Source organism: Pelodiscus sinensis, chromosome 1 (assembly GCF_052426305.1).
Source record: "Pelodiscus sinensis isolate ZL-2025 chromosome 1, ASM5242630v1, whole genome shotgun sequence".
NCBI classification, from domain to species: Eukaryota; Metazoa; Chordata; order Testudines; family Trionychidae; genus Pelodiscus; species Pelodiscus sinensis.
In genome coordinates this window covers 103762209-103788354 of record NC_143052.1, presented here as the reverse complement: position 1 = coordinate 103788354, position 26146 = coordinate 103762209, and the positions used below count along the sequence as shown (strand labels likewise).

At 46.7% G+C, this 26146-nt stretch overlaps 1 protein-coding gene across 4 annotated transcripts in view; it reads left to right on the top strand.

Annotated features, from left to right (window-relative positions):
* The first annotated feature begins 2366 nt into the window (after window positions 1–2366).
* The window catches only part of MKRN1 (makorin ring finger protein 1), a 33394-nt gene continuing 9614 nt past the window's right edge, over window positions 2367–26146 (top strand). For 3 of the 4 annotated variants that reach the window (XM_075939749.2, XM_075939750.2, XM_075939742.2), the window contains exons 1-3: window positions 2370–2673; window positions 20351–20479; window positions 23963–24189. In XM_075939749.2, the coding sequence (XP_075795864.1) occupies window positions 2528–2673; window positions 20351–20479; window positions 23963–24189 (502 nt within the window). In that variant the 5' untranslated portion in view covers window positions 2370–2527. Of the gene's footprint in view, window positions 2674–20350; window positions 20480–23962; window positions 24190–26146 lie in introns of all 4 variants that reach the window. The other variant, XM_075939746.2, reaches the window with a different exon arrangement.

The following is a 26146-nucleotide window of genomic DNA, read 5'->3' as shown; positions in this document are numbered from 1 at the left end:
ATTAGCTGCACAGGGCCCCAATGACAATGATATGCCAGGTTTCAAACTGCCCTGAGGCAGAGAAACCAGGTGTCTAGTTTTGGACCAGGACACCCCGTTGAAAAGGGATCCTGGTGCCCCCTCTCATGCCCATACTGCCACCCAGAACCCATATCCTTTTCTGTACCCCAAACTCCATAGCCCTGCCCTACCCCAGAGCCAGCATCCCAGCTGAAGCCCTCACCCCCTGTACCCTAACCATGGGCAGTGGGTAAAAGTGGGCAAGTTCCCAGCCCCTTTCTGCCCAGGCCCCATACCCCAGGGGAGCCAAGTCCCCCCTAACACCATGGGGAGCGAGGGCAACACGTGGCCCCAGCTTCTCCAGCTGCAGAACATGGGGAGGGTGGGTGGCATGTGGCCCCAACTTCCCCAGCCCCGGAGCAGAGAAAGCACTGGCACTCAAGGGTGGCAACACTCCAACCCCAATACACTACAGCAGGTGTTGTGGGAGCAGAGTATGGGTGGGGCTAGGCTAGCAACAGTTTGGGAAGGCAAAGACTTCTCCTGCCTCTTATAACCTCCACCCTGACCCTAACTCCCTGACCCATCCAGTGAAAATGAGGGAGGGGAAGAGTGAGTAACAGAGAGAGGGAGAATGGAGTGAGTGGAGGTCTGGTACTGGCAGCAGGAATAAGGCCTGCCCCTGCACTCACCAGGAAATAGTGACCAGGCCCCCTGCCTGAACCGCTTTTCTGACTCCCGACCACAACACTCCAGGGCTACGTCTACACTGGCCCCTTTTCCAGAAGGGGCATGTTAATTTCAGCGATCGCAATAGGGAAATCCGCGGGGGATTTAAATATCCCCCACGGCATTTAAATAAAAATGTCCGCCGCTTTTTTCCGGCTTTTAGAAAAGCCGGAAAAGAGCATCTACACTGGCCCCGATCCTCCGGAAAAAGCGCCCTTCAAAGTAGGAATAAGATCCTCCGGAAAAGGGCGCTTTTTCCGGAGGATCGGGGCCAGTGTAGACGCTCTTTTCTGGCTTTTCTAAAAGCCGGAAAAAAGCGGCGGACATTTTTATTTAAATGCCGCGGGGGATATTTAAATCCCCCGCGGATTTCCCTATTGCGATCGCTGAAATTAACATGCCCCTTCTGGAAAAGGGGCCAGTGTAGACGTAGCCCAGCTGTGTCTAGACTGGCCAGTTTTTCCAAAAAATCAGCCGCTTTTCCGGAAAAACTTGCCAGCTGTCTACACTGGCCGCTTGAATTTCCACAAAAGCACTGACTTCCTACTGTAAGAAATTAGTGCTTCTTGCGGAAATACTATTCTGCTCCCGTTCAGGCAAAAGTCCCTTTTGCGCAAAAGGGCCAATGTAGACAGCTGAGATTTGTTTTCCGCAAAAAAGCCCAGATTGCAAAAATGGCGATCGGGGCTTTTTTTGCGGAAAAGTGTGTCTAGATTGGCATGGACACTTTTCCGCAAAAAGTGCTTTTGCGGAAAAGCGTCCGTGCCAATCTAGACACTCTTCCGAAAATGCTTTTAACGGAAAACTTTTCTGTGAAAAGCATTTCCGGAAAATCATGCCAATCTAAACGCAGCCTCCATGTCCCGTCACCAGTGAGTGCAGTCCCACTAATGGTCCCTCTATCTCTTCCCCATCTATGTGTGGAATAAATTTTGTTATGTGCACCATCACTAGAAACACCTGCTCTGGGAGCCCTGCTAATCATCTGAATTGCTCCTGGGCAGCTGCCCAAGCACAGGACTTCCAGGGAACACTGGCTCCCTCTCCTTCCCCTGAGCAACATGGCTGGGAGCTGGAAGATCAGAGTGGCTTGAGGCTGGGTTGCTCCTCTTCTCCTTGCCAGTGCGTGCGGGAATGGGCTTGGCCCCTACTCCCAGGGCCAGCCCCCTGCCAATACCATATGGCCTGCCCTGGGCCGCGCAGAGCCCCCTAAAGCGCGGAGCCCAAGGCAGGGGCCCCGAAAGCATCCTATGGCCGGGCCGGCTCTGCCTCGGGCTGCGGCTGCTCGCTCCTGTGCCCAGCCACTGGCTGATGCAGTCCCGGGCTCAGACCCGGCCGCAGCTGCACAGCCAGGCGCCGAGGAGGTTCGGACCGGCCAGCAGGGGGAAGCAGGCGACGGAGATTGCCGAAGCCCTTCGTTCCGGGCCCGCTCGACTTTCCCGATAGGCGTGGCCAAGTGGTTCCAAGCGCCCCACCCACCGCGCTCGTGGCCACGCCCCTCCCCACCTTGCCCGTCGCGCTCTGGCGTGGGCGTGACCAACCAACCGCTTCGCCAATCAGCGCTGCCTTTCCGAATGGGCGGTACCACGAAGGGGGTGTTCTTTCCGAGTCTGCGCCTTCCCGCCGACCCCCTCCCCCCCACTCCCCTTCCCCGCTGACCCCAGCAAAACGAAGGGGCGGGGCCTCAGGGGTCCCCTGAGGCCCTCCCAACTCGTCCCTTCGCCCTCCCTGCCCCCGCCTGACCGGAAGGATGTGCTCCCGGAAGTTCCGGTGCCGTCGCTGTGTGGGATAAACAGTAATGGCGGAGGCTGCGGCTCCGGGAACAACAGCGGCTACCCCGGCAGCAGCGGCCACGGCCTCCAGCCCCACAGCCGCGCCCCCGGCGCCGCCGGCCGCAGTGGGCTCGGGAGGAGGGGGCGGCTGGACCAAGCAGGTCACCTGCAGGTAACGCGCTGCCAGGGGAGCGGAGCGACCCCGGGAACCCTCGGGGCTGCTCCCTGGGTCCCCCCGCGGCTGCAGCCTGGCCGGCTCCTTCCCCGTCCCTGCCCCCGCAGCGCATCTGCCCGCCTCCCCCCGGGCTGAGCGCTGGCCAGGGAGGCATCGGCCTCGCTTAGTCCCCCCCCCCCCCTTGCCCCGTGACTGCCCATGCGGGGCCCCCGCCTGGCCGGGCTTCGCCTTTCACAAGCAGCTCCCCACCCACCCCGGCCGCTGTGCGGTTGTTGCCACTTTTCTGTTGTGCTGAAGCTGCCTGCCCGCTGCCGTGTAAACAAACGAGAGTGAGGGATCAGATCTGCTCCCCGAGTCGGGGCGGGAGGGGCTTTCTTTTATTAAACACCCCTCCAACATCTCAGGGACCCACAATTTCCAAAGTGAGTAGAACTGGTCCTGGTCCAGATCGAGATCTCTTAAAGAAGCCTTGTTTTTCAATACATGTTGTGTGCTTGTAGTCTAAAAATCAGGTTCTTTTAAGGGAACTCGAGTTGGGCACCTGAAAAATCAAAGTAATCTGAATTGCTAGTTGTGACTGAAAATCGTAGCCAACGTGTTTAGTTTTTTGTTCTGGGTTTTTTTTTTAATAAATCCGAGGCAGACTTTATTCTACATCCTTTCAAATTGGAGTAGGGAGAGAAAAGTAGGTATTGCCCAAGCAGAAAATACCTGTTCCTGTCAGATAGTCGATACACATTTAATTTCATATTTCTCCAAATGGAGAATGCTGAAGCCTGGAACTTGCTGTAGCAGATGGGTGGTAGAGGGAGAGAAGGTTTTCTCCCTGGTTACTGGTTTAGCTGCTTAGCTGTGGGAATGACACATAGTGATAATCTCTTTGAAGCATGTAGGCTGGTATTTGCATGGTGCAATGAGGATAATTGAGTCAATTAGCTGTTCCTGGTTAGGCACCATAAACTGTTTCTTTGTATGTAATTATGTCCTACCAATTGTGGATGCATGTAGCTGTCAGAAGACAATGTGGAAGACCCATAGTGATCTTCTAAAGAAGATGATAATGCAGGAAGTGTGAAATGTGGGAGAGTTACCTTCTCAGTTCCAGTTATAAATAATGTGATTTACTAACATATTGGATTTATGCTGACCTGCCAAAGTTTGACATATAATAAACAAATACATAGGAAAAAGCTACAGAAATAACAAAAAAGTAGAGAAATGTCTTACTTTTGCAGTACATTATGTAGATCCTTGGCACACTGATTCTTTTATTGAACTTTATAAAATTGTGTTTGAGCTTATTTTATTTCTGCAGGACCATCAGAAATACTGAGGTCTGACACATTCTGCTAAGACTTTCTCAGTCTACAGAAATCTGCAGATCATAAACTCTACAGGACAAGATTGCTAGGATGGACATTTTTGAACCATATATTGGAGTGGTGTTTGCAAATAGAAATAAATATGAAATATTGCTGTATTTATGAATAATTCACAATAATAAACCTAAAAATCAGGTCCTACGCAGCCCAGACTAATTCAGCTACTGCAGTATTGCACAGCAAAATGAAAATTCAGGCTAATATCTGGGATCAGTCTTCTAATTTCTTGGCGTACAAATATGTTGGATATTGCAAAGGTAAAAAAGTACCTGACTTTTGGATCATGTCTTATCACAACACCATATGCCTTGGTGCTTTCTAGGCATGTTAGCTATCTGGTATTTGTGTAAATGTGAAACAACTTGACATTTTAGGGGTTACACATTTAGACATGGAGGGGAAAGGGGCGGTAAAGAGGTAGCAGCTCTAGGGGCAGGTGACTCCATGGGAGCCAATATGCATGGGGAACTAGCTTGAATGCTGCTTCCTGTATATACTGGCTCCCGCCTGCCCCCCCCTCCCATTCTCCATGCAGTGGGGCAGGGAAGGTGGCTCCGCAGGGACTGAGGCAGTGGGGGAGCAGGCAGCTCTGCAGCGTTGGCATGTGTGGAGAGCTGGCTCCTTGTGCGTGCCAGCTCCCACCTGCCCTCTGTGGGAGGCAGCAGTGGTGGGAGAGAGACAGGCAGCTCCAGCGGATTTAAAAGCCAGCTGCCTGCATCTATCCATTCCGGTCCTCCTCCACCCCTGCTGCATTTGATTTTGAGGCAGCAGGGGAAAGGGAGGAGCACGGGTAGTTGATAGGATTATTTGATAAGACCATGTTTATTGATTAATGGTGTTGTGGAATGTGGACGACATGTTGACATTTCTACTTTGTACAGCAGTTAAAGTTGCTGTGTGGCCATTCTTTAAGCTAAAAGAGATGCAACATGCAGTTGCTATCAAAACGTGTGCCTAGGAATGTTTTGCTATTAATAACAATAGTTCTGTAAATGTAGGAAGAACTTTAAAAAACCACAAAAGATGGTGGTTTCTGACCTAAAGAACTTTGAAACTTATTCTGATAAGTAAGGATGACAGTCCCAGTTGTGACCAGGTCTTTGAAAATGTCTCTGCTTTTTCATCCTTAATATTGTGTTCTGATAATTAGAATTTATATGAGTGGGGGTTAATACAGTTGTAATTCTTATGCTCAGAAGGGAGAGAGAGAAAAAATGTATTTTTACTTTGCAGGAGAAAAAGGCTGCTTTTAAGTATCTTGCTTCAATTAAAACAAGCACAGAAACACTTTCCTTACCTTGTCAAATTTTTTCTATACAATTTATCTTTTTTTTTTTTTTTTCTTTAAAAGTACTACTGCACTCACCAACCCCCTTCTCTCATAGGGGTAGGCATTCCTGGCTCTCCCCCTGGCCACTGGAGAGGGCCAGGCCAAGGCGATGCAGCCCTCACCAGCCTCAGCTTAACCCCCCCAACTGCTGGGTAAGGCGGGGTCCACACGAGTCCTGGCCCTATTCCCTCTTCTTTCCCCCTCCCCCCAACCTCCCCAGGCCCAGCTCAGTTCTCCCTGCTGCTGGGGGGTTGGGCTGGGCCGAGGCCTCGCTGTGGCTAGGCCTGCCTAGAGGCCATATGGCTCCCACTTTCCCTCCCTGAGCACAGGGGAGGGGGAGGCAGCATGGCTTGCTGCTCCCCCTGAATACAGGGGAGGTGGAAGGCAGGGGAGGTGGAAGGCTGGGTGGCTCGTGGCTCGCCGGAGCGTGGTGAATGAGGGAAGCCAGGAGGCTGAGGGTGGAGAGAGGTGATGCAGGACATCACTGTTGTCCTGCAGGAAAAGTGTTTTTAAAATATCTAGAGCGAGACATGGTATTTTCTTTTTTTGTCTTTGCTGTTGCTGACGGCATACAGGCAGTCCCCGAGTTACGTGGATCCGACTTATGTTGGATCTGCAGTTACGAACGGGGCCCTCCCTCTCCCTGGTCTCCAGCAGACCAGGGAGAGGAAGCAAAGCCGCGGAGCACGCGGCCAGCTGACAGCCCAGACGCTTTGCTCTGCTCCGCTCTGCTCCGCTCCCCGTCCCCCTGGTCTGCAGAGCTAGGTCCTGTAAGAGAGCTGAGAAGCTGGAAAAATGTGAGCCATGGTCATGCCTGACTCTTAGGAATGTGAGAGGTTGTCTTGTTTGTACTATTAGTCTAGATAATGTGGGGTATCTCTAATGGAAGGAATAGCAAAACTGGTAAGTTTACATAATGGGAAAGCACATTTTGAATGTTGGGGGAATTCTGATGCTGGCTCATACCTTTTTATAAGCGTGCTCTTAGCATGGACTACTGGGTTTACTCTCTTCACAAGTGAAACTCCTATTAAGGCAGTTAGTCATGTTTATAAACTCAGTGTAGTCCTGTTGAATATGAAGCAACAGGAGGAAAAATGAGAAATGTGTATGTACTACGTGGACTGGAAGAGAATGAAATTGTCTCCAATATACAGAATGCAGCCTATTAATTTCTGAAGACATAATATTAAATAAAGTAGTGATTTGATGTGCATCCATTGTTCTTGTTTTCAATGTGCTCAGATGAATGGATGAGTTATCTAGTCCTGTAATTTTGAAAGACCTTACATACCATTTTAGCAGGTAGTCACAGTGATGTTAGTGGGTATCTGAATAGTTGTGTAACCCGCATGACATTTTTGCAATTCTACACTGGCAGAGTGGCAAGGAGAGCTGGTCTGTGAAGGGAGCCAGTTTAAAAAACAGAAGCAGCAGCACAGGGTGGCAGCAGCTCCGGCCATGGGGGGGGGGGCGGTCTGAGGTCCTTATGGACAGAGGGCTCTGCCGGGAGCTTGGACCCCCTGTGGCCGGGGGAGGGGAGGGGGGAGAGGGACACTACTGTGAAGCAGCCTTTGCCCATGGTGGGCCCAGGTTCATCTCAGTCTGCTCTGGGAGATGTGCTGTCTGAGGAGCTCAGACTCCCTGCAGACAGGGGCTGCTACTGCAAAGCCCCTCCCCTGACACTTCTGCCTCTAATAGAAGCAGCAGCATGGGGTTGGGGCAGGTGGCACTGCGAAGCTGGCTACCCTAGCAATGGCTCCTGTTCTCTCCTCCCCCCCTCCTTTCTGCCTCTGATACAGAGGCAGCAAGGGGGGCATGCAAGTAGTTGACAAGATTAACTTAGGCTAGTAATTATATTGGACTACTCGTTAATATCCCTAGTAATCACACCTGTAGTAGATATTACTCAGCTTAATGACCATACCTATGCTACATCTGGACTACAGTGCTTTATCGGAAAAAAGGTATGCAAATTGTGCTCTGCAATTTATGTACCTTTTTCCGATAGTTTTGTCAGAAGAGGCTTATCTGACATTTGGCCCGTCTACACTGGTGAGCATGAGAGCTTGCCACTGAACAGGCTGCCAAGTGAGTGTACTAACTTTTGGTGTGAGTGAGTTTGCTTGACTAGTTTGAACTTTGATTCTGACTTCAGGTGATTTCAGTTTCAGTTACTGTGGCAGTTGGGATTGTGTGTCTGGAAGTGTTTGATCCTTTGTTCCCTTGATTGCCTTTGATCAGCCTCAGAATCTGTGTGACTAACGAGGGGATATGCCTGACCCAGATGAGCAGGCTTTAAAAGCCAGAGGCAGAGGGACCAGGGAATGAAGCAGACAGGGAGCTGCGGACAGGGGAGTTTGAAAGAGGGAGGCCTACTATGGTCAGGAAGACCTGCAATACCTGTGCCAGCACTGTTTCTGTCTCTTCCACCTGCGCCTGTAGCCAGACAGACCACCTGACCATGGATGCCTCTACCCAGATCCTGGTGTGGTTTTGCAGGGACTGTGGCTTGCAATTCCCACTTACTGAAATGTAATCTGGGAGGGACCATCCAATGTGAAAGGTGCCTGCTGGTGGAATCTCTCAGAATGCAGGTGGGAGAGCTATAGGAGGAGGTGGCTAGGCTGAGGAGCATCCAAATGCACAAGCAATTCCTAGACAGTATGCATATCGAGGCAGCTGAGGCTGAGGAAACTGTCCCACTACACAAGAATGCTGACACTTCTGGTGGAGGAGGAGATGGCTCGGGGGGACACTGGCAGTTGGTTACTTCTGGCAGCAGGCAGTGCTCCACCCCTGCTTCCAATCCCCCCACCATGGTACTGGGAAACCATTATGCTCTCCTTGATACAGGAGATAAGGAATCATCCCCTACACCTGAGGAAGAGTCTCGGACCCCCATGTCTTTGCTGTTGCTGATGGCATACTTCCAGTTGCAATTGAGATGTGGCTGCCACCACTGTGGGGAGGAAATGTAAGGTAGTGGTGGGCAGAGACTTTCTTCTGAGGGGAACAGAGGTGCCCATCTGTCACCCTGACATGTCATCTTGGGAGGTATGCAGCCTGCCAGGGGCCCGTAGCCGAGATGTTAGAGGCATTGTCGAGAATTATCTGGCCCTCTGACTATTACTCCATGCTACTCATCCATGTGGACATTAATGATACTGCAAGGTGTGACACTGAGCAAATCAAAAATGACTACAGGGTTCAGGGAGTACGGGTGAAGGAGTTTGGAGCACAGGTCCTTCGTGTCAAAGGTAGGGGCCCAGGCAGAGACAGGTGCATCCTGAAGGTGAATGCCTGGCTGCAAAGTTGGTGTCACCAGGAGGACTTTGGCTTCCTCAACCTCAGGATGATATTCCAAGGACTGCTAACCCTTTTGAGGAAGGGGAAGACCATATTTGGATGCAGACTGGCGAACGTAGTGAGGAGGGCTTTAAACTAGGTTTGATGGGGGTAGGTGACCAAAGCCTACAGGTAAGTGGAGACCTGGGAGATGGGTTGGAAATGGGAGGAAATGTGGGCTATAATAGAGAAAAAGGAGGGACAAGGCAGAACTGGGAGGCACGGTCAAATCAGCATCTTAGATGCCTATATACAAATGCAAGAAACATAGGTAATAAGCAGGAAGAACGGTAAGTGCTAATAAATAAACACAACTGTGACATAGTTGGTATCACAGAGACTTGGTGGGATAATACACACAATTGGAATATTGATGGAGAAGGGTACAACTTACTTAGGAAGAATAGGCAGGGGAAAAAAGGTAGGAGGTGTTGCCTTATATGTTAAAAATGTACACACTTGAACTGAGGTGAAGATGGACATAGGAACCATATGTGTTGAGAGTCTCTGGATTAGGTTAAAAGGGGTAAAAAACCAAGGGTGATGTCATGCTAGGGGTCTACTACAGACTGCCTACCCAGGTAGAAGAGGTGGATGAGGCTTTTTTTAAAACTACTAACAAAATTGTCTAGCGCGCAATATTTGGTGGTGATGAGGGACTTCAACTATCCAGACATCTGTTAGGAGACTAACAAAGCGGGGCACAGACTAAGCAGTAAGTTCTTGGACTGCATTGGAGACCACTTTATTTCAGAAGGTTCAAAAAGCTATTGAGGGGAAGTTGTTCTAGATTTGATCTTAACAAATAGGGAGGAACTGGTTAAAAATTTGAAAGGGGAAGGCAGCTTGGGTGAAAGTGATCACAGAGTTCATGATTCTAACGAATGGTAGAAGGGAGAACAGCAAAATAGAGACAATGGATTTCAGGAAGGCCTATTTTGGTAAGCTCAGAGCTGGTAGGTAAGGTCCCATGGGAAGCAAGACTAAGGAGAAAAACAACTGAAGAGAGTTGGCAGTTTTTCAAAGGGACTTTTATTTGATATCTTGGTAACCAAAAAAAAAAAAAAAATCTAGATATTTGTTTCATATCTATCTTTGAGTTGGGTCTTTTTTTCTTCTTTGTGAATAACATAATGCTCCCATTCAGGAATGAACTGTAGCTTCTGAGTGAAGAGAACTCACGTCTTAAAACACAGTTGTTTCAAGACTGTTTTTACTGAGTGTTCTGATCCATTCATGAAAAAGCTATCTTCTTGAAAGGTGGATAATAGCATTTATCTAACTCATTTTGTTTTCTATTTGTAGAATAACTCTTTCCAAGAGAGTGCTGGGATGGCTATAGTAGATTTCTCTCTAATTGATCTGGAATACTTGATTAGGGCTGTAAAGGGGTAACCAGTTACCTGGTAAGCATTGCCTTACCGGCATGCTTACTAGGGTAACAGGTGACCAGTGCCTGGCCCAGCAGGAGCAGCCTCCCTTCCTCCTGACTGTGGCACACTGTGGTGGGCCAATTAATTGGTCAAACATGTAGTTTAACTGGTTAACATTTTAAACAGGATTTTACATTCCTAATTGTAACAACAAAAATATTTTAAGTCACTATATTATCCGTAGGGATGTGAACTGGTAACCGTTTACCTGGTAAGCATCACTCTTAATGGTTAACAGGTACTTGGGAGCAGCCCCTGCGGCGGCTGCCAGTTCTAGGGCCACTTCACTCCCCCGCCCCCCCCCCACACTTTTAATTGGTTAAACGTAGTGTTTAACTGGTTAATCAATTAAACAGGATTATATATCCCTAGTACTCAGACTTCTTTGTTTCTTTCACCAAGTGGACTACTAACTCAGTTGCTTTGAGTGAAGTCTTATATTGCTACCTGTAGTGAGCAGGGGTAGCCGCTCACTGGCCCAGCATGGGAAGAACCCCTCTCTGAGGCCTGATGGGCTGAACCTAACCCTGCCCCTTTAACTGTCCAGAAGCCAAGGGACAGGGTGAGCTGTATAAAAGTCCAGGCCAGGAGCTCAGCAAAGGCTGAGCACCGAGAGGAAGCAGAGGCCTGCCCTAAGCTCCTGAGCTGGGAGGTTGCTGAGGACTCTGCAGAGGCCAAGGACTGACCCTGACCACCGGGCCCCCAGACCAACGAGGAAACCTTGCTGACCATGCCTGAGGGTTCAGACCCCAATGACCCCGAGAACCTGCTGTGACACCAGGTACACTCTGGGAAGAGTGAGGGGGGAGTTCAGAAGTGGCCCAGTGGAAGCTAACTAGGGATGTTAAATGTCCGTTAATTGACTAGTCCATTCACCTCATGAATTTTTATCAGTGACTCAACTATTCTATAGTCCCTGGGGGTGGGCCCGGCACCCAGAGTGTGTCTAGACTACAGGGTTTTGTCGACACAAGTGGACTTCTGTCGACAAAACAATACCTGCGTCGACACTACCGCCGAGTTCTGTCATAAGTCAACAGAACGTGGCAGTCTTGTCGACAGTGGCAAACCTCATTCTACGAGGATTAATGCCTTTTTTCAAAGGAGTTATGTTGAAAAAGCGGTTTGCTTTGTCGACAGAACTGGCTGTAGTCTAGATGCTCTTTTTCGACAGAGGCTTTGTCGACAAAAGCCTGTAGTCTAGACGTACCCTAAGTGTGCTCCAGCCCTACTCCCGAGGAGCCTCCCGCCACTCTGTGGCACCCCACTGTATCAAAAGCAGCAGTGTGGGGTGCCAGTTTAAAAACCAGCTCCCCGTGCAGACTGGCTTCCTGTCTGCGCGGGCGGGAGGGGGGGAGGAGGCTGAGCTTCTGGACCTGGTACGAGCCAGAACTGAGCTGAGTTGCTGGCCAGCCTGCTTGAAAAAATTACTGGCCTGAGGGGGTGGGGAGAGAATGCATGTCGTCTGTAACATTAACCTATAAGCTTTTGCTAATCGGGTAATCGATTACACTTTTACATCCCGAAAGCTGACGATAGTCAAGCTGATTTCATTATATTCGAGTGAATCAGCGTGTTGCAGGCCAGATCCCTGCTGACCCCAGTGGCAATCAGTCCTGCCATTGCTAGGGCCCTGGCCTGGGACACGGTGGAGTAGGGAAGGTCTGTTCCCTCCCCTTGCCACTCCAATCTCTGGGTGTCAGTCTCTTCCCACCCCCCCCCCCCTTGCAATTGAAATGCTGTTTGCCTGCCCTGCATGATGGCCTGGGCGTACTTAAAATGTTAAACTGCACTTATTTGCCTGCCCAGCCCTGTGTTCAGGTCCTGGGCTCAAAAGGGACCATCAGAGATTTGTTTACTGACCTAAGCATAGGCCTGAGCCCCAGGACTAAATCATTAGTCTTACACTACCTATAGAAATTATACAAACTGGCTAGTAATGTGTTTTGAATGATCTATGTATACACTTCTTGATTGACTGTCTTTGCTGACAACTTAGACTGTTAATGCTTTAGAAGCAGCTGCCTAGCCAGCAGAGAACTCAGTTCAACTAATTAATTCTACCCCTTCCCTAGTATCGGTTACTGCAGTAATATAAAGGGGCCATGAAGCTTTGTTAGCTTGTTAAATTACTTTGAAACAAATAGAAGAAGAGGGGCCTCTCCTGTGGCTGCAGCAGCTCCATGCACAGCAACCCTAAGTCCCTGTGTGGGGCTTACTAGGTAGCTGCGCAGCTCTGAGGGACCCCTAGTTATGCATAAAAATATAATAAGGCAGGCCACTAAAGAATTTGAGAAGCATCTTGCCAAAAAGACACAACTAGCAGTAAGAATTGTGTAAGTATCTTAGAAGCAGCCTGGCAAACAGACTAAGCCTGCTAGATGGCTAAAGTGTTAAGGACGTGCTCAAGGAAGACTAGGGCATTGCAAAGAAGTTAAATGAATTCTTTGCTTTAGTCTTCACTGCAGAAGATCTGAGGAAAAACACACCTAGAGCTATCCTTTTTGGCCAACAAATCTAAAATACTGTTCAATGATGTGCCAGTAGAAGTGGTTTTAGAACAAATTGATAAGTTGAAAAGTAATAAGTCACCAGTACCAGGTCATATTCACTGAGGAGTTCTGAAAGAATTCAAATATGGAATTGCAGTATGTAACCTATTGTTGAAACTAGGAACTAGGCAGCTGAGGCTGGGTCCAGAGCTCCTTGGCTGCTGCTGGGGCTGGAGCTCCACGGTTGCTGGGGCCAGACTTTGGCTGGATCTCCACAGCTGGGGCCAGAGCCCCCTGGCCACTGAGACCAAAGCTCGCTGCTGTCCTGCCTGCCCCTCCTGACATGGGACTTGCGGATGAGTCCTCACCCTCCCCCCACTATGCTCCTGACCTGCCAGCAGACCTCACTGTTCCTGGGGTTTGTGGTCCAGGAACATCCATGGTCCTAGTGGACCATGGATGTTGTCAGACCAGAGAGTCCCAGTTTAGGGAGGTACAACCTGTACTATGTTCAGACTTCTTTTCTCTCTCTCTTTCTTAATAAGACAAATATAATGCTACTATATAAATTTGTAGTGCACCCACACCAGAAGTCCTGAGTGGAAGGTAGGTGGGTCACTCCAGAATTGCCCTGTTCTGTATGCTCCCTCTGAAACTTTGGTACTTGGTAAGATGGACCATGGTCTGGCCCAGTATGACAACTCTTAATGTTTTTATGAAATGCAGATAGAAGATGTACCAAAGAGCTATAACCTCTAGTGATGCTGGGGTGCTGAGTTGTGAGATCCAATTAGCTGTGTGACCTTGGGCAACTTTCTTAGTTATATAATTTCAGAAGTGCCCTTTATATTTGGGTACACAGCATAGTGTAGGCCCTGATTTTTCAGAAGTGCTGTCTACCTACAACTCTGACTTCAGTAAAAGCCATAAAAAGTAGGTCATAATGTCTTAAATTAGGCATCCAAAATTGGTGGACACCAAAAAATTTAGGACAGCCTGTATTGGCCCAGATTTACTATCTCTGAAATGGGGATATTGATACTATTTTTATAAGTATTTGGATGTTTTTAATATTATGATAAATGTCCACAAGGAGCATTGCATCTAGTTTACTTGAAATGCAAGACTGAGCATTACTAACAATATAATTATTTTTTTTCTTTACCCAAATACAAAATGCCAGTATTTGTGGTCTTGTGAAAAGTGGTGAGGTAGAAGTAATGCTCAGTAGATGATATGTACGTGGACTAGGAATGTAAAGGACTAGTCGACTACCTGATAAGCAAATGCTTATCGGTTAGTCGACAGGATAGTCCACTAGTTGTTCCCCTCGCTTGCTACCTCTTATCAGATAGAGGCAGCATGGTGGAGGAGAAGAGGGGGGGTACTTAAAAGCAACAGCGTTGCACTGAGATTGGGGTCAGGTAGGGAGTCCCCAGATGATATTGGCTCCAAGCGATGTTGCTGCTTTGAAATGTTGGGTGGAGCCCGGATGAGCTGGGGATGCCCCAGCTCACCCTGGGCTCTGTGCAGCATTTCAAAGTGGCAGCGCTGCTTGGAGCCAGGATCACCTGGGGACTCCTCAGCTGACTCCAGGCTCAGTGCGGTGCTGCTGCTTTGAAATGCCGGGTGGAGCCTGGGATATGGATGTTAGGGACTAGTCAACAGGATAGTCGACTAGTCCCTTTCCCCCTTCCCTCCCCTTGCTGCCTCTATAGCTAAAGCTTTTATAATAATAGAAGAGCCTCTATAAATAGAGGCAGCAAGTGAGGGGAGGAAGGGGGTACTTCAAAGCGGCAGCGCTGCACGGAGCCCGGGATCCTGGGCTCCATGCGGCACTGCCGTTTTGCTGCCACAGTGTTTCATTTCAAAGGGGCAGTGCTGCCCTATCAACTAATCAAATGATCATTGCCCTTCACGTCCTTTGGCGTGTAGGGCAGCCTCCACTTCTGTCTATCTCTGGCCCAAGTCTGGTTCATGCTCCTCATTTCTACTTCAGCAGTCAGGCATCAGGTTGTCTTGGGTCGTCCTCATTTCCGCTTCCCTTCAGGGATCCGGTGCATAGCAATCTTTGTGATGGAGCTTCCATCTTTCCTGAGCATGTGCCCAATCCATCTCCAGCATCTTTTCATAATGATGGTAGCCATGTCATCTTGTTTGTACCACGCAAGCAGGTGCTGATTTGAAATTATTCTTGGCCAAAAAATACAGAAGATCCTCTGAAGACTTCTGGTGTGAAAAGTCAACAATTTATTGAGGTCGTTACTCTGTCATCCGCCAGCATTCTGGTCCACATAATAGTGTTGATAAAACTTCAGTTTGGTATGGATGCTGTACTGTGATGACTTCCATACAGCATTCAGACTCATGAAAACATTTCTGGCTTTACTGAGTCTGCTCTGGATATCGCTTCTGATGCCTCTGTCTTGCCTGATAATACTACCCAAGTATATAAAGCTCTCTGATCTAGGTTTTGGCCATCAATCTTAACTAATGCTGGTGCCTCAATATTTAGGGTCATGACTTCTGTCTTCTGGCTAACTTAGTCTGACCTGTTTTCCGAAGGTGCAGAGTCAATTGTCTTCTCTTGCATATGATGATGCATATAGGAGAGCAGCACAAAGTCATCAGCAAAATTAAGGTCCTCTAATGTGGAGAAGACAGTGCATCTGATGCCTCTTGGCTCATTGTTGTACGCCGCATAACCAGCATATGACTAAGTTAAAGAACATTGGAGACATGACGCATCCATGTCTTACTCCAGTCTTAACTTCAAAGCATAGATCATTGTTCCCCATGCTGCATGTGAAATTATTATAAAAGCTCTTAATGAGCTGTACTTCTTGTTTGGCGTATTTTGAGAGCATATGGAATACCACAAGACTATCCTTATGAATGCTCTCAGAGGCTTTTTCAGAATCAATAAAGTTGATGAACAACTGCCTCTGCCATTCAATGCATTGCTCAGTGATGTTACACAGTACAAAAATTTGATCTACACACCCCCTTCCTTTACGAAAGCCAGCTTGCTCTTTCCTCAGTTATCTATCAACAGCGTCCACAATCTGCTGAATAATGATCTTAGCAAGGATCTTGCTTGGCACTCAAAGGAAAGTGATGCCATACCAGTTATTACAGTCCTTGAGTGCTCCCTTCTTGGGTATCTTAACAATAAGCTTTTTCTATGTCAGAGTTGCTAGCACTGAGCCAAGCCCCCAATCCTGGAGGATAGGTGTGCATGCTTAGTCTGGCTCCTCCCCCCTTGACCTTTCCAGCTTGGTTGAACCTATCAGGAGCACTAAGGTCCTGCTGGCATAGCTCCTGGGATCATAAGAACACGGAAGCTGCCACGCTCCAGCAAGGCGCATGCACAAGGGGCAGAACTAATCAAATAGTCGATGCAAAAATGCATTGACTATTTGATTAGTGAATTACTTGATACTTAACACCGTTAGTCTGGGATCAGCTGGGGACTCCCCAGTTGACCCCAAGCTCCAAGCGGTGTGCCAGTTTTGAAATGTACAAGAGTCCCCAGCCGGGGCTCTTGTGCATTTCAAAGAGGAAGCACAGCATGGAGCCTGGGGCCAGCGCCTGACCTCAGGCTCCCCTGCTGACCTCAGGTTCCATTTGGGCACTTCCACTTTGAAATGCATAAGAGCCCCCACTAGGGCTCTTGTACATTTCAGAGGTGGAACATGGAAGTGCTTGACTAGTCGAGTAGTGGATGGAAATTCCATTGACTACTCGACTAATAAATTAATTACTAGTTAACATCCTTAATGTGGACTGCAGATAGTGTGAACTACTTCTGGAGGTTGGTGGGACATTTGGTTCATACTGTCAGTCAGGATTCTTCTGGTCTTCCCCAGCAAGAAACATGCATTCTGCTTGCCATACGTTTCATAACTCAAGTTATTTCTCCAAGATAGAGACAAATTGTTCAAAAGAGATTGCAATTCTGTATTTAAAGCCCAAGAACACAATTAATAAGTCCCTATCCTACTAACTAAATAATTTTGGTGCTTAACATAGAGTTATTGAAGAACCAACAAATACAGTTGTAGACACACACCTTTCCTGGTAGCCTCTTCAAATTGGACTCTGGTCATTTCACATATTCCACTCTGGCCATCCAAATTGAGAATTTGGCAGATTTTCAAGCCAGTCCTGTGTGTTGGGAGGCAAAAAGAAGATTGGCTAAGAAATGAAGTCTGGTCTTCATGCTCGGAATCAGAGGGATGGGTTTCTAAATAAGTCTGCTTGGTCCAACTACTAATTCCAACTCTGCTAATTTCTATTTGACACCTCAGCAAAATCTCCCACAGACCTTGATGACCACATAATTTCATAGAACATAGTTAAAATTTGAAAGGACATCAATAATCTTGTATATGCATCATGATCCCTATTACAATTAAATTAATTAGTTCTCCATGCACAGGTAATTCCAACCCTTCAGAAACTGCTGTTGCTACAAGGCAGAGTGTCACTAAGATCAGCTTTGGATCCAGGGGCGCCTTAGGTAAAAAAAATTAAATTGATCTTTGAAAGATGTTAGGAATCATTGTCACAAATCAACTTGAACATCTTGATCCCGAGATGTTAAATTGCAGGGCAGGGCATAGAACATGAGAGGATGGGGTTTGTTACCTTGTCTCAAACTTACATCCTCTTTTTCTTGATCACTTCTGGTGATTGATTTTCTCAAATGTGTTGAATTCTTGATAGTTGTCATGAGTTTTTTGAAAGCTTAAATTTGAGAAGCAATCTTATTTATAAAAAGGAGGAAGTCTGAGTCACTACTTTTTTCAGTTTAATCTCTCAGGATGTAATATGTTCTGTTTTGCTTATTTGCTTATTATCCAGTTAAATTTAAAGATTGTCTTAATATAAATTTATAAATACTCACTTTGGAGCCTGACCATTTGTGTCATGACCTAATTTCTAGTATCTTGAACATTAATTTATACTTGTGTTTGTAGTTGGAGCCATACTGTTCTATCAAGCTGTGTTTTAGGGATGTGCATAGGTATAAGTCAGCACCATATATGGTAATCTAAATGTGTAATGTGACTTATGCAGTCAGAAGTTTGAATTCCCTGACTTGAATCTCAGGAACAAAATTGCATTACATTTTATTGTTTAATTATAACCATGATACTCAAGTGAATTTTGTTTACAATAGTTAAGATAACTTTGAACATTATCTTTAAAGTTTCAGAGGGATAGCCGTGTTAGTCTGTAACTGAAAAAATAACTACTAGTCTTGCAGCACCTTAGAGAGTAATGAAGAATGTAGATGGTATCATGAGCTTTCGTGGGCACACCCTACTTTTTCAGATGAATGGAGTTAAGGGGTCCAGTTTCCAAATAAATAGCAGAGAGAGAGGAGATGGGGTGGGGAAAGAAGGGAAAAATGGGGAAAAAACTGTCAGTGTGTCCATGCTAAATGAAACTGATAGAATGGGTACTAAGTGCTCTTAAGTACTCTGTGCTTGTTTTTTCAATGTCATTGGACTGTGGAATGTAGCAGGCCATCCACTCATGTTCTTCGTTTAGACCTCTGTTGCAGATATCAAACTTGTAAATGAAATTAAGCTCTGCAGACTCCCTTTCAAGCTGGTTTTTGAAATTGGCTTGCAATAATATGCAAACTCTGAGATCCATTAATGAGTGTCTGGGCAAGTTAAATTGTTCCCCAGCAGGTTTCTGTTACCTTTTCCAATACCTGATTTATGTCCATTAATCCTTTCTTGTAGAGACTGTCCAGTTTGGCAGAGGGGTATAAGGTGGTGGAAATGTCTGTAGTGTAATTGTACTGTAGTGTCAAGGAACTGAATTTCTTGTGTGGACTGGTCCAGGCTGAGGTTGATGGTGAGGTGGAAGTTGTTGAAATCTCTGTCTTCTTCCCGTGGGTCCATATGATGAAAATGTTGTCATGTAGCGTAAGTAGAGGAAGAGTGCTAGGGGGGTGAGAGCTGAGGAAACATTTTTCAAGGACAACCATAAAGATGTTGACACATAGTGGGGCCATGTGAGTGCCCATGGCTGTGCCACTGACTTGAAGATACAAATTGTTTCCAAATTGGAAATAGTTGTGGGTGAGGACAAAGTTGCAGAGCTTTGTAACCAGGTGTGCAGTGGCCTCATCAGGGATGGTGTTCCTGACAGCCAGTAATCTGTCAACATGTGGAATGTTGATGCAAATAGCTTCTAAATCCATGGTGGCCAGGCTGGTGTTTTCAGGAAGATTACTGATGTTCTGTAGTTTCCTCAGGAAGTTGGTGGTGTCTTGAAATTAGCAAGGAGTGCTGGTAGCATAGAGTCTCAGGAGAAAGTAAATATAACCAGATAATCCTTATGTGTGGGATTATCCGATGCTTGAGATGATGGGTCGTCTGGGATTTCCAAATGTGTGTATCTTGGGTAGCAGAAAACTCCTGGCTGGGGATTTGGGAGGGTGTTTGTGTAGATTTGGTCCTGAGTTGTAGCCGGAAGTTTTGAAAGCAGATGGTTTAGTTTTAGTTCTCTTTAAAGGCTGTGTGAAGAACTTTATTAAGAATAGGTAAGCTCCAACATTTGCTATCTATATGGGGATAGGAAACTCAGTTTCTTCCTGCTCTGGCAAGGAGCAGGATTACCAAGAAGTCCAGCTACTTGAATTCACTGAGGACCCAAATTGGTGCTGATTTCATGACGCTTGCAAGCAGCGGAAACATACTATAGATGCAGAGCACTTTTGCAAGGTTCCTTTGGATACTGACTTCAGCATGGCAGTTTAGCTCCTTCGGAAACTTTGCGGATGTGGTCTTGCACCGATGGCCTCTGTGGAAGAGGTTGTGCTACTAGAATAGTGATAGAAATGTAGCCGTGTTAGTCTGGGGTAGTTGAAGCAAAATGCAGGACAATATAGCACTTTAAAGACTAACAAGATGGTTTATTAGATGATGAGCTTTCGTGGGCCAGACCCACTTCCTCAGATCAAATAGTGGAAGAAAGTAGTCACAACCATATATACCAAAGGATAGAATTTAAAAAAATGAACAAATATGAAAAGGACAAATCACATTGCAGAACAGAAGGGGGATGCGGGGGGGTGGGAAGGGGGAGGAAGGAAGGTAAGTGTCTGTGAATTGCTGATATTAAAGGTAGGGAGAGTGGGATGTTTGTGAGTTAATGGTATTACAGGTGATAATTGGGGAAACTGTCTTGGTAATGGGTGCTACTAGAGGTTGTGTTACAGCTGGTTGAACAAACACTACCTTTTAGCCCCTGAAATAAACTGCTACACTCTTCACAGGATTGGTATTCCAGTTTCCTCCTCCTTGGTTTAGCTACCCTCTGCATGAGAGTAGCATGTGTCCTTTATTTGTACAGTAGTCTTGGCAGTCTAACCTTGCTCTGTCTGAACATTATCTTAAATTTAAAAGTACAACCCAGGTACATTTCAAATGGGGTACCTCTCACTAGGATTTCCTCTTACTACTCATCATTTAAACTTTGTTTATAGCCTTACAGTGACATGTAGTCCAAGAATTCATCACTACTTAATACTGAAGTTCGTATGAATTCAACATTGCTTTCATTTCATGTATGTTTTACTTTGGATGGTAACCTGTGATGATAAAATCCTATCTATGCAGTTTCCTCTCTTCCATTGGTTTACTTCTGTAATCTCCTGTTTTGCAGGTATTTCATGCATGGAGTTTGCAAGGAAGGGAACAATTGCCGTTACTCCCATGATCTTTCCACAAGTCAGTCTGCTATGGTGTGCAGGTATTATCAGCGAGGATGCTGTGCTTACGGAGATCGTTGCCGGTAAGGAAATATTGCTGAATGTTGCTACTTCTGAAAGAGGGACATTCATTCTCAAGTTCCAGTCTGGAAGATTCAGTAGAGCTTGTCTATTAAAGGAAGAAAAGATAAAACAAAACTTGAACAATATTTTCCTGTATTCCCCTGAAACTACTAAATTGTTTTAATAAGAAACTCGTCTTCGCAGCCCACCTCCTCCTTTTTGCTGTGTCCTACAGTGATATCTCAAATGTATTGCTTACTTCACTGCAGGAATAAACAGACAAAAGGGAGGAAAAAGGCTACTGTTCAGACATAAGCAGCTGTCACATCTGGCACCTGTGGTAACAATTGCTTAATTATGTATAGTTGTAAAAATCTAGATGACTTTCAAACTGACAGGACTGTTGAGATAATCAATTACATGTGGAAAGTGGGTCGGTGTCTTAAGAAATAACAGATTTTACTAATCACTGTTGAGAAATGTGCATGTGACACTTATATTCCCTAGAAAGGGCCTCAAAACTTTGAAATGTAGTGGTAAAGCATCTGAAGTATTGTCTGTGCAAACTTAGACTTACTTAAAATAGAGGCCTATAACTCTCTAACGAGGTGTGCATACAAAGGATTTTGAAATTGTCCCATCCTGGAAGCAGGTTAGCAAGGCTAAACAATCACAAATTGAATAAACTTCAAAGACTACTTTTAGGTCTCGGACTTTGCACCCTACTTATTGAATCCTGCATATGGTCAAATATTTATTGCATCATTGTCTACAGTCGCACACTGTAGAAAAACTAGCAGAAAAAAACCTAATACAAAATCATTTTTTTCCCTCTCTCATAGATAGTGGATTTACTAGTATATGAATGTAAACTTGGGTCAATTTAAGAACAGCTGTTTTTTATATGCAGGCCTATACCACTTACTTGTAGTCAATTTGTAGATGTGCATAGGTGTGAAGGCTTAAGAGTCTCAATTGAAAGAGCAAGGGAACCACGCTAGGAGTCATGGTTGACTTCCTTTTGAGACTGTTGATGTTTCCCTTAGAACTGGGATGCCCTCTCTCCAGTCAGAATAACTAAGTACTTCTCAGAGGTGTAGCGAGGGTGTTATGCATCTAGGGGCAAAGGCAAAATTTGCACCCCTCAACCCCCAGCCAGACGCTCCCCTCGCTTGTCTGTCCCGCCATCACCACGTGGGGCTCCCTCTGGTGCACAGGGTCGTTTTGCTTCCAGCCAGACTGATGTGCCCTCTGGCCAACAATCAGTGCCTGTGTTATGCTTATAAGAAGCACACGGGCTCTTTTTCAGGTGAAAAGGCAATACACTATGTTTATTGAGAATACAGTAGAGAAGCAGTTAGCATATGCTTTATAAAGAAACAGACACACGTCCTGCAGATGGTGCATAGTTACCAGTCCATGGTGGCGGGGTGGGCGAGCCGGGCAGCTGCCCAGGGCACCAACCGATTGGGGGTGCCTGATGGCAGCTGTAAGGGGCACATGGCGTCCCTTATAGCTGCCATCAGGCGCCACATGCCCAGCTCCCGCAGCACCGGCCCCGCGGCGCTGGCCAGCAGCGCCCTTCCGCCCAACATCCGAGGGGCCTTGCACGGTCTGGCGCATGCACCAGCAGTAGTAGCCAGGGTGGGCTGGACAGTGCATGCACCGTGCACCCCGGGAGTGGGCCCGCGCATGCTCCATGCGTCCAGGGGTGGTGCCCGAGCCTGGGGCACCAAAATGGTTCAGGCCGGCCCTGCATGGTGGCTCGAGTCAGTCTTACTGGCCAGGCAAGGCTGACTGAGTGAGGAGTCGGGGTTCCTCTGAGACTTGGTTTGCAGGACTGAACCCAGAGTGCCATGGCAAGAGCTTCCCTTTTTATACATGAAAGTTCCCATTGGAGTATCTGTTTTGCAGTGTCATGCTACAGTCATCCACCTTTAGGAGGTGTTAATCTGTGTTCATTTGTCAGGGTTCCCATCCTTGTCTTTTACTCTTGGGGGGGTGTGGGGGTGTCTCTGCCTGTGTACAGAGTTTGGCAATGTTGCTAATTCAGTTCAGCCTCAAAACATAATGCATGTTTCCTTGTTACCTTCAAAGTTTCCACTTCTTTTTGATCACCTGGGTATCTGTGATGGCTTTCACTCACACACACCCTCCACTCACACCAAACAACTGAGTTTCAGACAAGATCAATAGTTACAAGGGGTACAACTTAATTTGCAATACTTAACAGGGAGCAAGGCCTTGCAGTAAACATTATCTAATAATGAGAGACTCAGAGAGAAATAGAAGCTACAGAACTTATAAGCAAGTCATTACATCAAATCCTTATGCATCATACTTATAATCTTATAACCAATATTAAAATATACATTTTTGCTACAGCTGTGGTTTCTGGGGAGGGGCTACTACAGGCAAAGACCTGGATGCTGTGGCCCAATGGGCAGTGCCTCGGACCGACTGGTGGCCAAGGGGATTGTGGGGGTTGTATTCACAGATGGGGACCTGTGCGTCAGCTGCGTTCTGTGCATGCTCTGCCTGAACCCTCACCCTGTGTGCCACACTCGCCGGGCACTTTAGTTTCGATTTTCCTGCAGGTGCGGAAGCAGCTAGTGCCTGTGGGGTCCTAGTGCTGTCCCCTCCGCTGTCTGTCCAGCGCCCGGGGGGTCCTAAGATTCCTAGTGTCGTCCTTCTTTCCTCTGCTAAATTGGTGCCCCTCTAGCGTGGCGCCCGGGGGCAACTGTCTCCCCCCCTCCCCTTACTATGCCACTGGCACTTCTCCACCTTTTATATTTAACAGTTGTCTCGTCTCTATTAACTGTTGCCATCAGTGTAAAAATCTTTGTCAAATTTCTCTTAAAATATTAACAGAAAAATAGATCTCATATCTGCAAATAAAATTAATTTTCTAATCTGAGGAGCCTGAGGACTGTCAGGCTTGGGCTTCTAAAGAAGCAACATTTTCAGTCTCATGGTTGATAGGGAATTAAGGGCTTTTATTAGTAAATAGCGACACCTTTTGTGTGTTATCATAGTTGTGGGTAAGGCCAGGGAGTGTAGATGGGGGAAGTGGAAATACGTTTACTGAGTCCAAGTATTTAATGTTTAGAATTAGACAAAGATATCTGAATGAGGCAGAATGATGAAATGTTGAGCAAGTAGGAAGCATTCAATCATGGCATATTCTTTGAAAGGTTCAGCTTCAGATATGGTTGAAATAAGCAGTTATAAAAAGCACACAGGTGAATTTGCTGTGGACCGCTTCATCTCCTGCAAAATCATCAGTAGCTACAGTCCCCTTAAGCAGTGCTGGTAGGTTAAGTAAAATATTTCTGTTGGCATAAAAAGTCACTTCTCTAATCTAGCTCTAGGATATCTAGGGCACCTCTGTTATTCTGCCTCAGTAACTCCAGCTTCCATATCAGTCCTTTGTACAATACTATTGTATGGTTGACTTACGGGTAACTTCTTACTGAGCTCACATGCTGCATTTAATTTGTTAGATATGAACATACCAAGCCATTGAAGCGGGAAGAAGTGACTACTGTGAATCCAGCTGCAAAAAGTTATCCCTCAGCATCTTCAGACCTCCCATCTCTCCCTGAAGCACTTGAAACAAGCACTGGTGAGACTGAAGTTGAAGATACAGATCTGGCAGCTACAGGAGCAGGTGCTGAAGACTGGGTGAATGCTGTAGAATTTGTCCCTGGGCAACCATATTGTGGACGTGGTAAGCACATCATGGGCTAACAACTTTTTTTTTTTTTTTTTTTGGTGGGTTCACAAATTATATGCAGTTTGCAAACTACTTGTTCAGTGTTTTGTCATCTTAAGACATGCGACGAATGTGAATGCTTGTGTTTTTAAAGTGGAATATATTCTTTGTGAATTGCTTTTAATTGATCCCCCTATTCTTAAATTGACTTTCATGCTCTTGTGTGGGCAGTACAATGATTCAGCAGCAGTTACTGGGGGCAGTGGAGTACTTGTGGTACTGATCAGATGCTCTAGAACAGGGTTGGGCAATAATTTTTAATGGGGGGGGGGGGCACTCCAAGATTTTAGTAAGGGTATGTCTACACTACCCCGCTAGTTCGAACTAGCTGGGTAATGTAGGCATACCGCACTTGCAAATGAAGCCCGGGATTTGAATTTCCCAGGCTTCATTTGCATAAGCGGGGAGCCGCCATTTTTAAAACCCCACGGGTTCGAACCCCGTGCAGCGTGGCTACACGGGGCACGAACTAGGTAGTTCGAACTAGGCTTCCTAGTTCGAACTACCGTTACTCCTCGTGAAATGAGGAGTAACGGTAGTTCGAACTAGGAAGCCTAGTTCAAACTACCTAGTTCGTGCCCCGTGTAGCCGCGCTGCACGGGGTTCGAATCAGCGGGGTTTTAAAAATGGCGGCTCCCCGCTTATGCAAATGAAGCCCGGGAAATTCAAATCCTGGGCTTCATTTGCAAATGCGGTATGCCTACATTACTCTCCTAGTTTGAATTAGGAGGGTAGTGTGGACATACCCTAAGTGATCAAGGGCCATGCTTATGTGGAGGGGGCGTGGGATCTTTCTCCTCCCTGCCCAGACTACATAGCAATTAGCAGCCTGCTGTTTAAAGCCTCTGCAGCTGCTCTGTAGTAAGTGTGCTGGCGAGGTGGCTGCAGACCGGATTTGGCCCGCTAGCTGCCTTGTGCCCCTCACTGTTGTATAACTACATAAAGAAGGACTCACCCTGTAGTTCCTCAGTTCCACTTTTTCCCCTAGCCTAAGTAGGCTGCAGGATCTTACCTCTCTTTCCTATTAGAGAAGGTGTGCACATGTGTTGCACATGTACAATTTTTAGCTGAAACCATATTAGGTTCTTTTCTTTCTAGTGTTTATCTTTCTATAATTGACTTTGTGTGACATGATGATGGCAAGAAATCAGAGTCCAAGAAAGAGGGTGCCCCTCTTGTTACCAAAATATATCAGTACATCTGTTGTTTGGTCTGCTTTAGAGAATCCTTGTGTTGCCTTTATTCCCAGTGCCGGGAGGAAACAAGCAGTCTGAAAATGCTTATTTAGAAGAGGTTTTGCTGCCTGATAATACAGCATCTGTGAATCTGAGTGATACAAACTCCAGATAAGATGGTGGAGCATGAATAGCTGTGGTACACTGCACAATCATGGCTAGAGTGGAGGGAACTTTGGGGTTGAGTCATTATGATTCTAAGATTCTAAGACCCATTCTACTCTTGCTTTTATATCTGCATAGTGAGTACACCCTCTACTTCTTCTGCTAACATGAACTAAGGATGTTAAAATGCAGTTAATTGACTAGTGAATGGATTTCCATTGACTAGTCGATAGGCACTTCCACATTCCTCCTTTGAAATGGAGGAGTTCAAAGGAGGAATGTGGAACTCCACATATAGCCCTGGGCCAGCAGTAAGTCCCACTGACTCCAGGCTGCACGTGGGTGCCTGTTTTGAAATGCACAAGAGTCCCCAGTGGGGACTCTTGTGCATTTCAAAGCCATGGAGCCCGGGGTCAGCGGGGGACTTCCCTGGAACCTAAGGTCAGCTGGTGCACAGGCAGCATTTTAAAGGAGCAGCCACTGCACAGCTGTCCTTGCCTGTGGACACCACTCCTGCAGCTTGGCTGGTAGCTGTGGGGTTGTTGCCTGTGCATGAGGGACAGCACATGGAG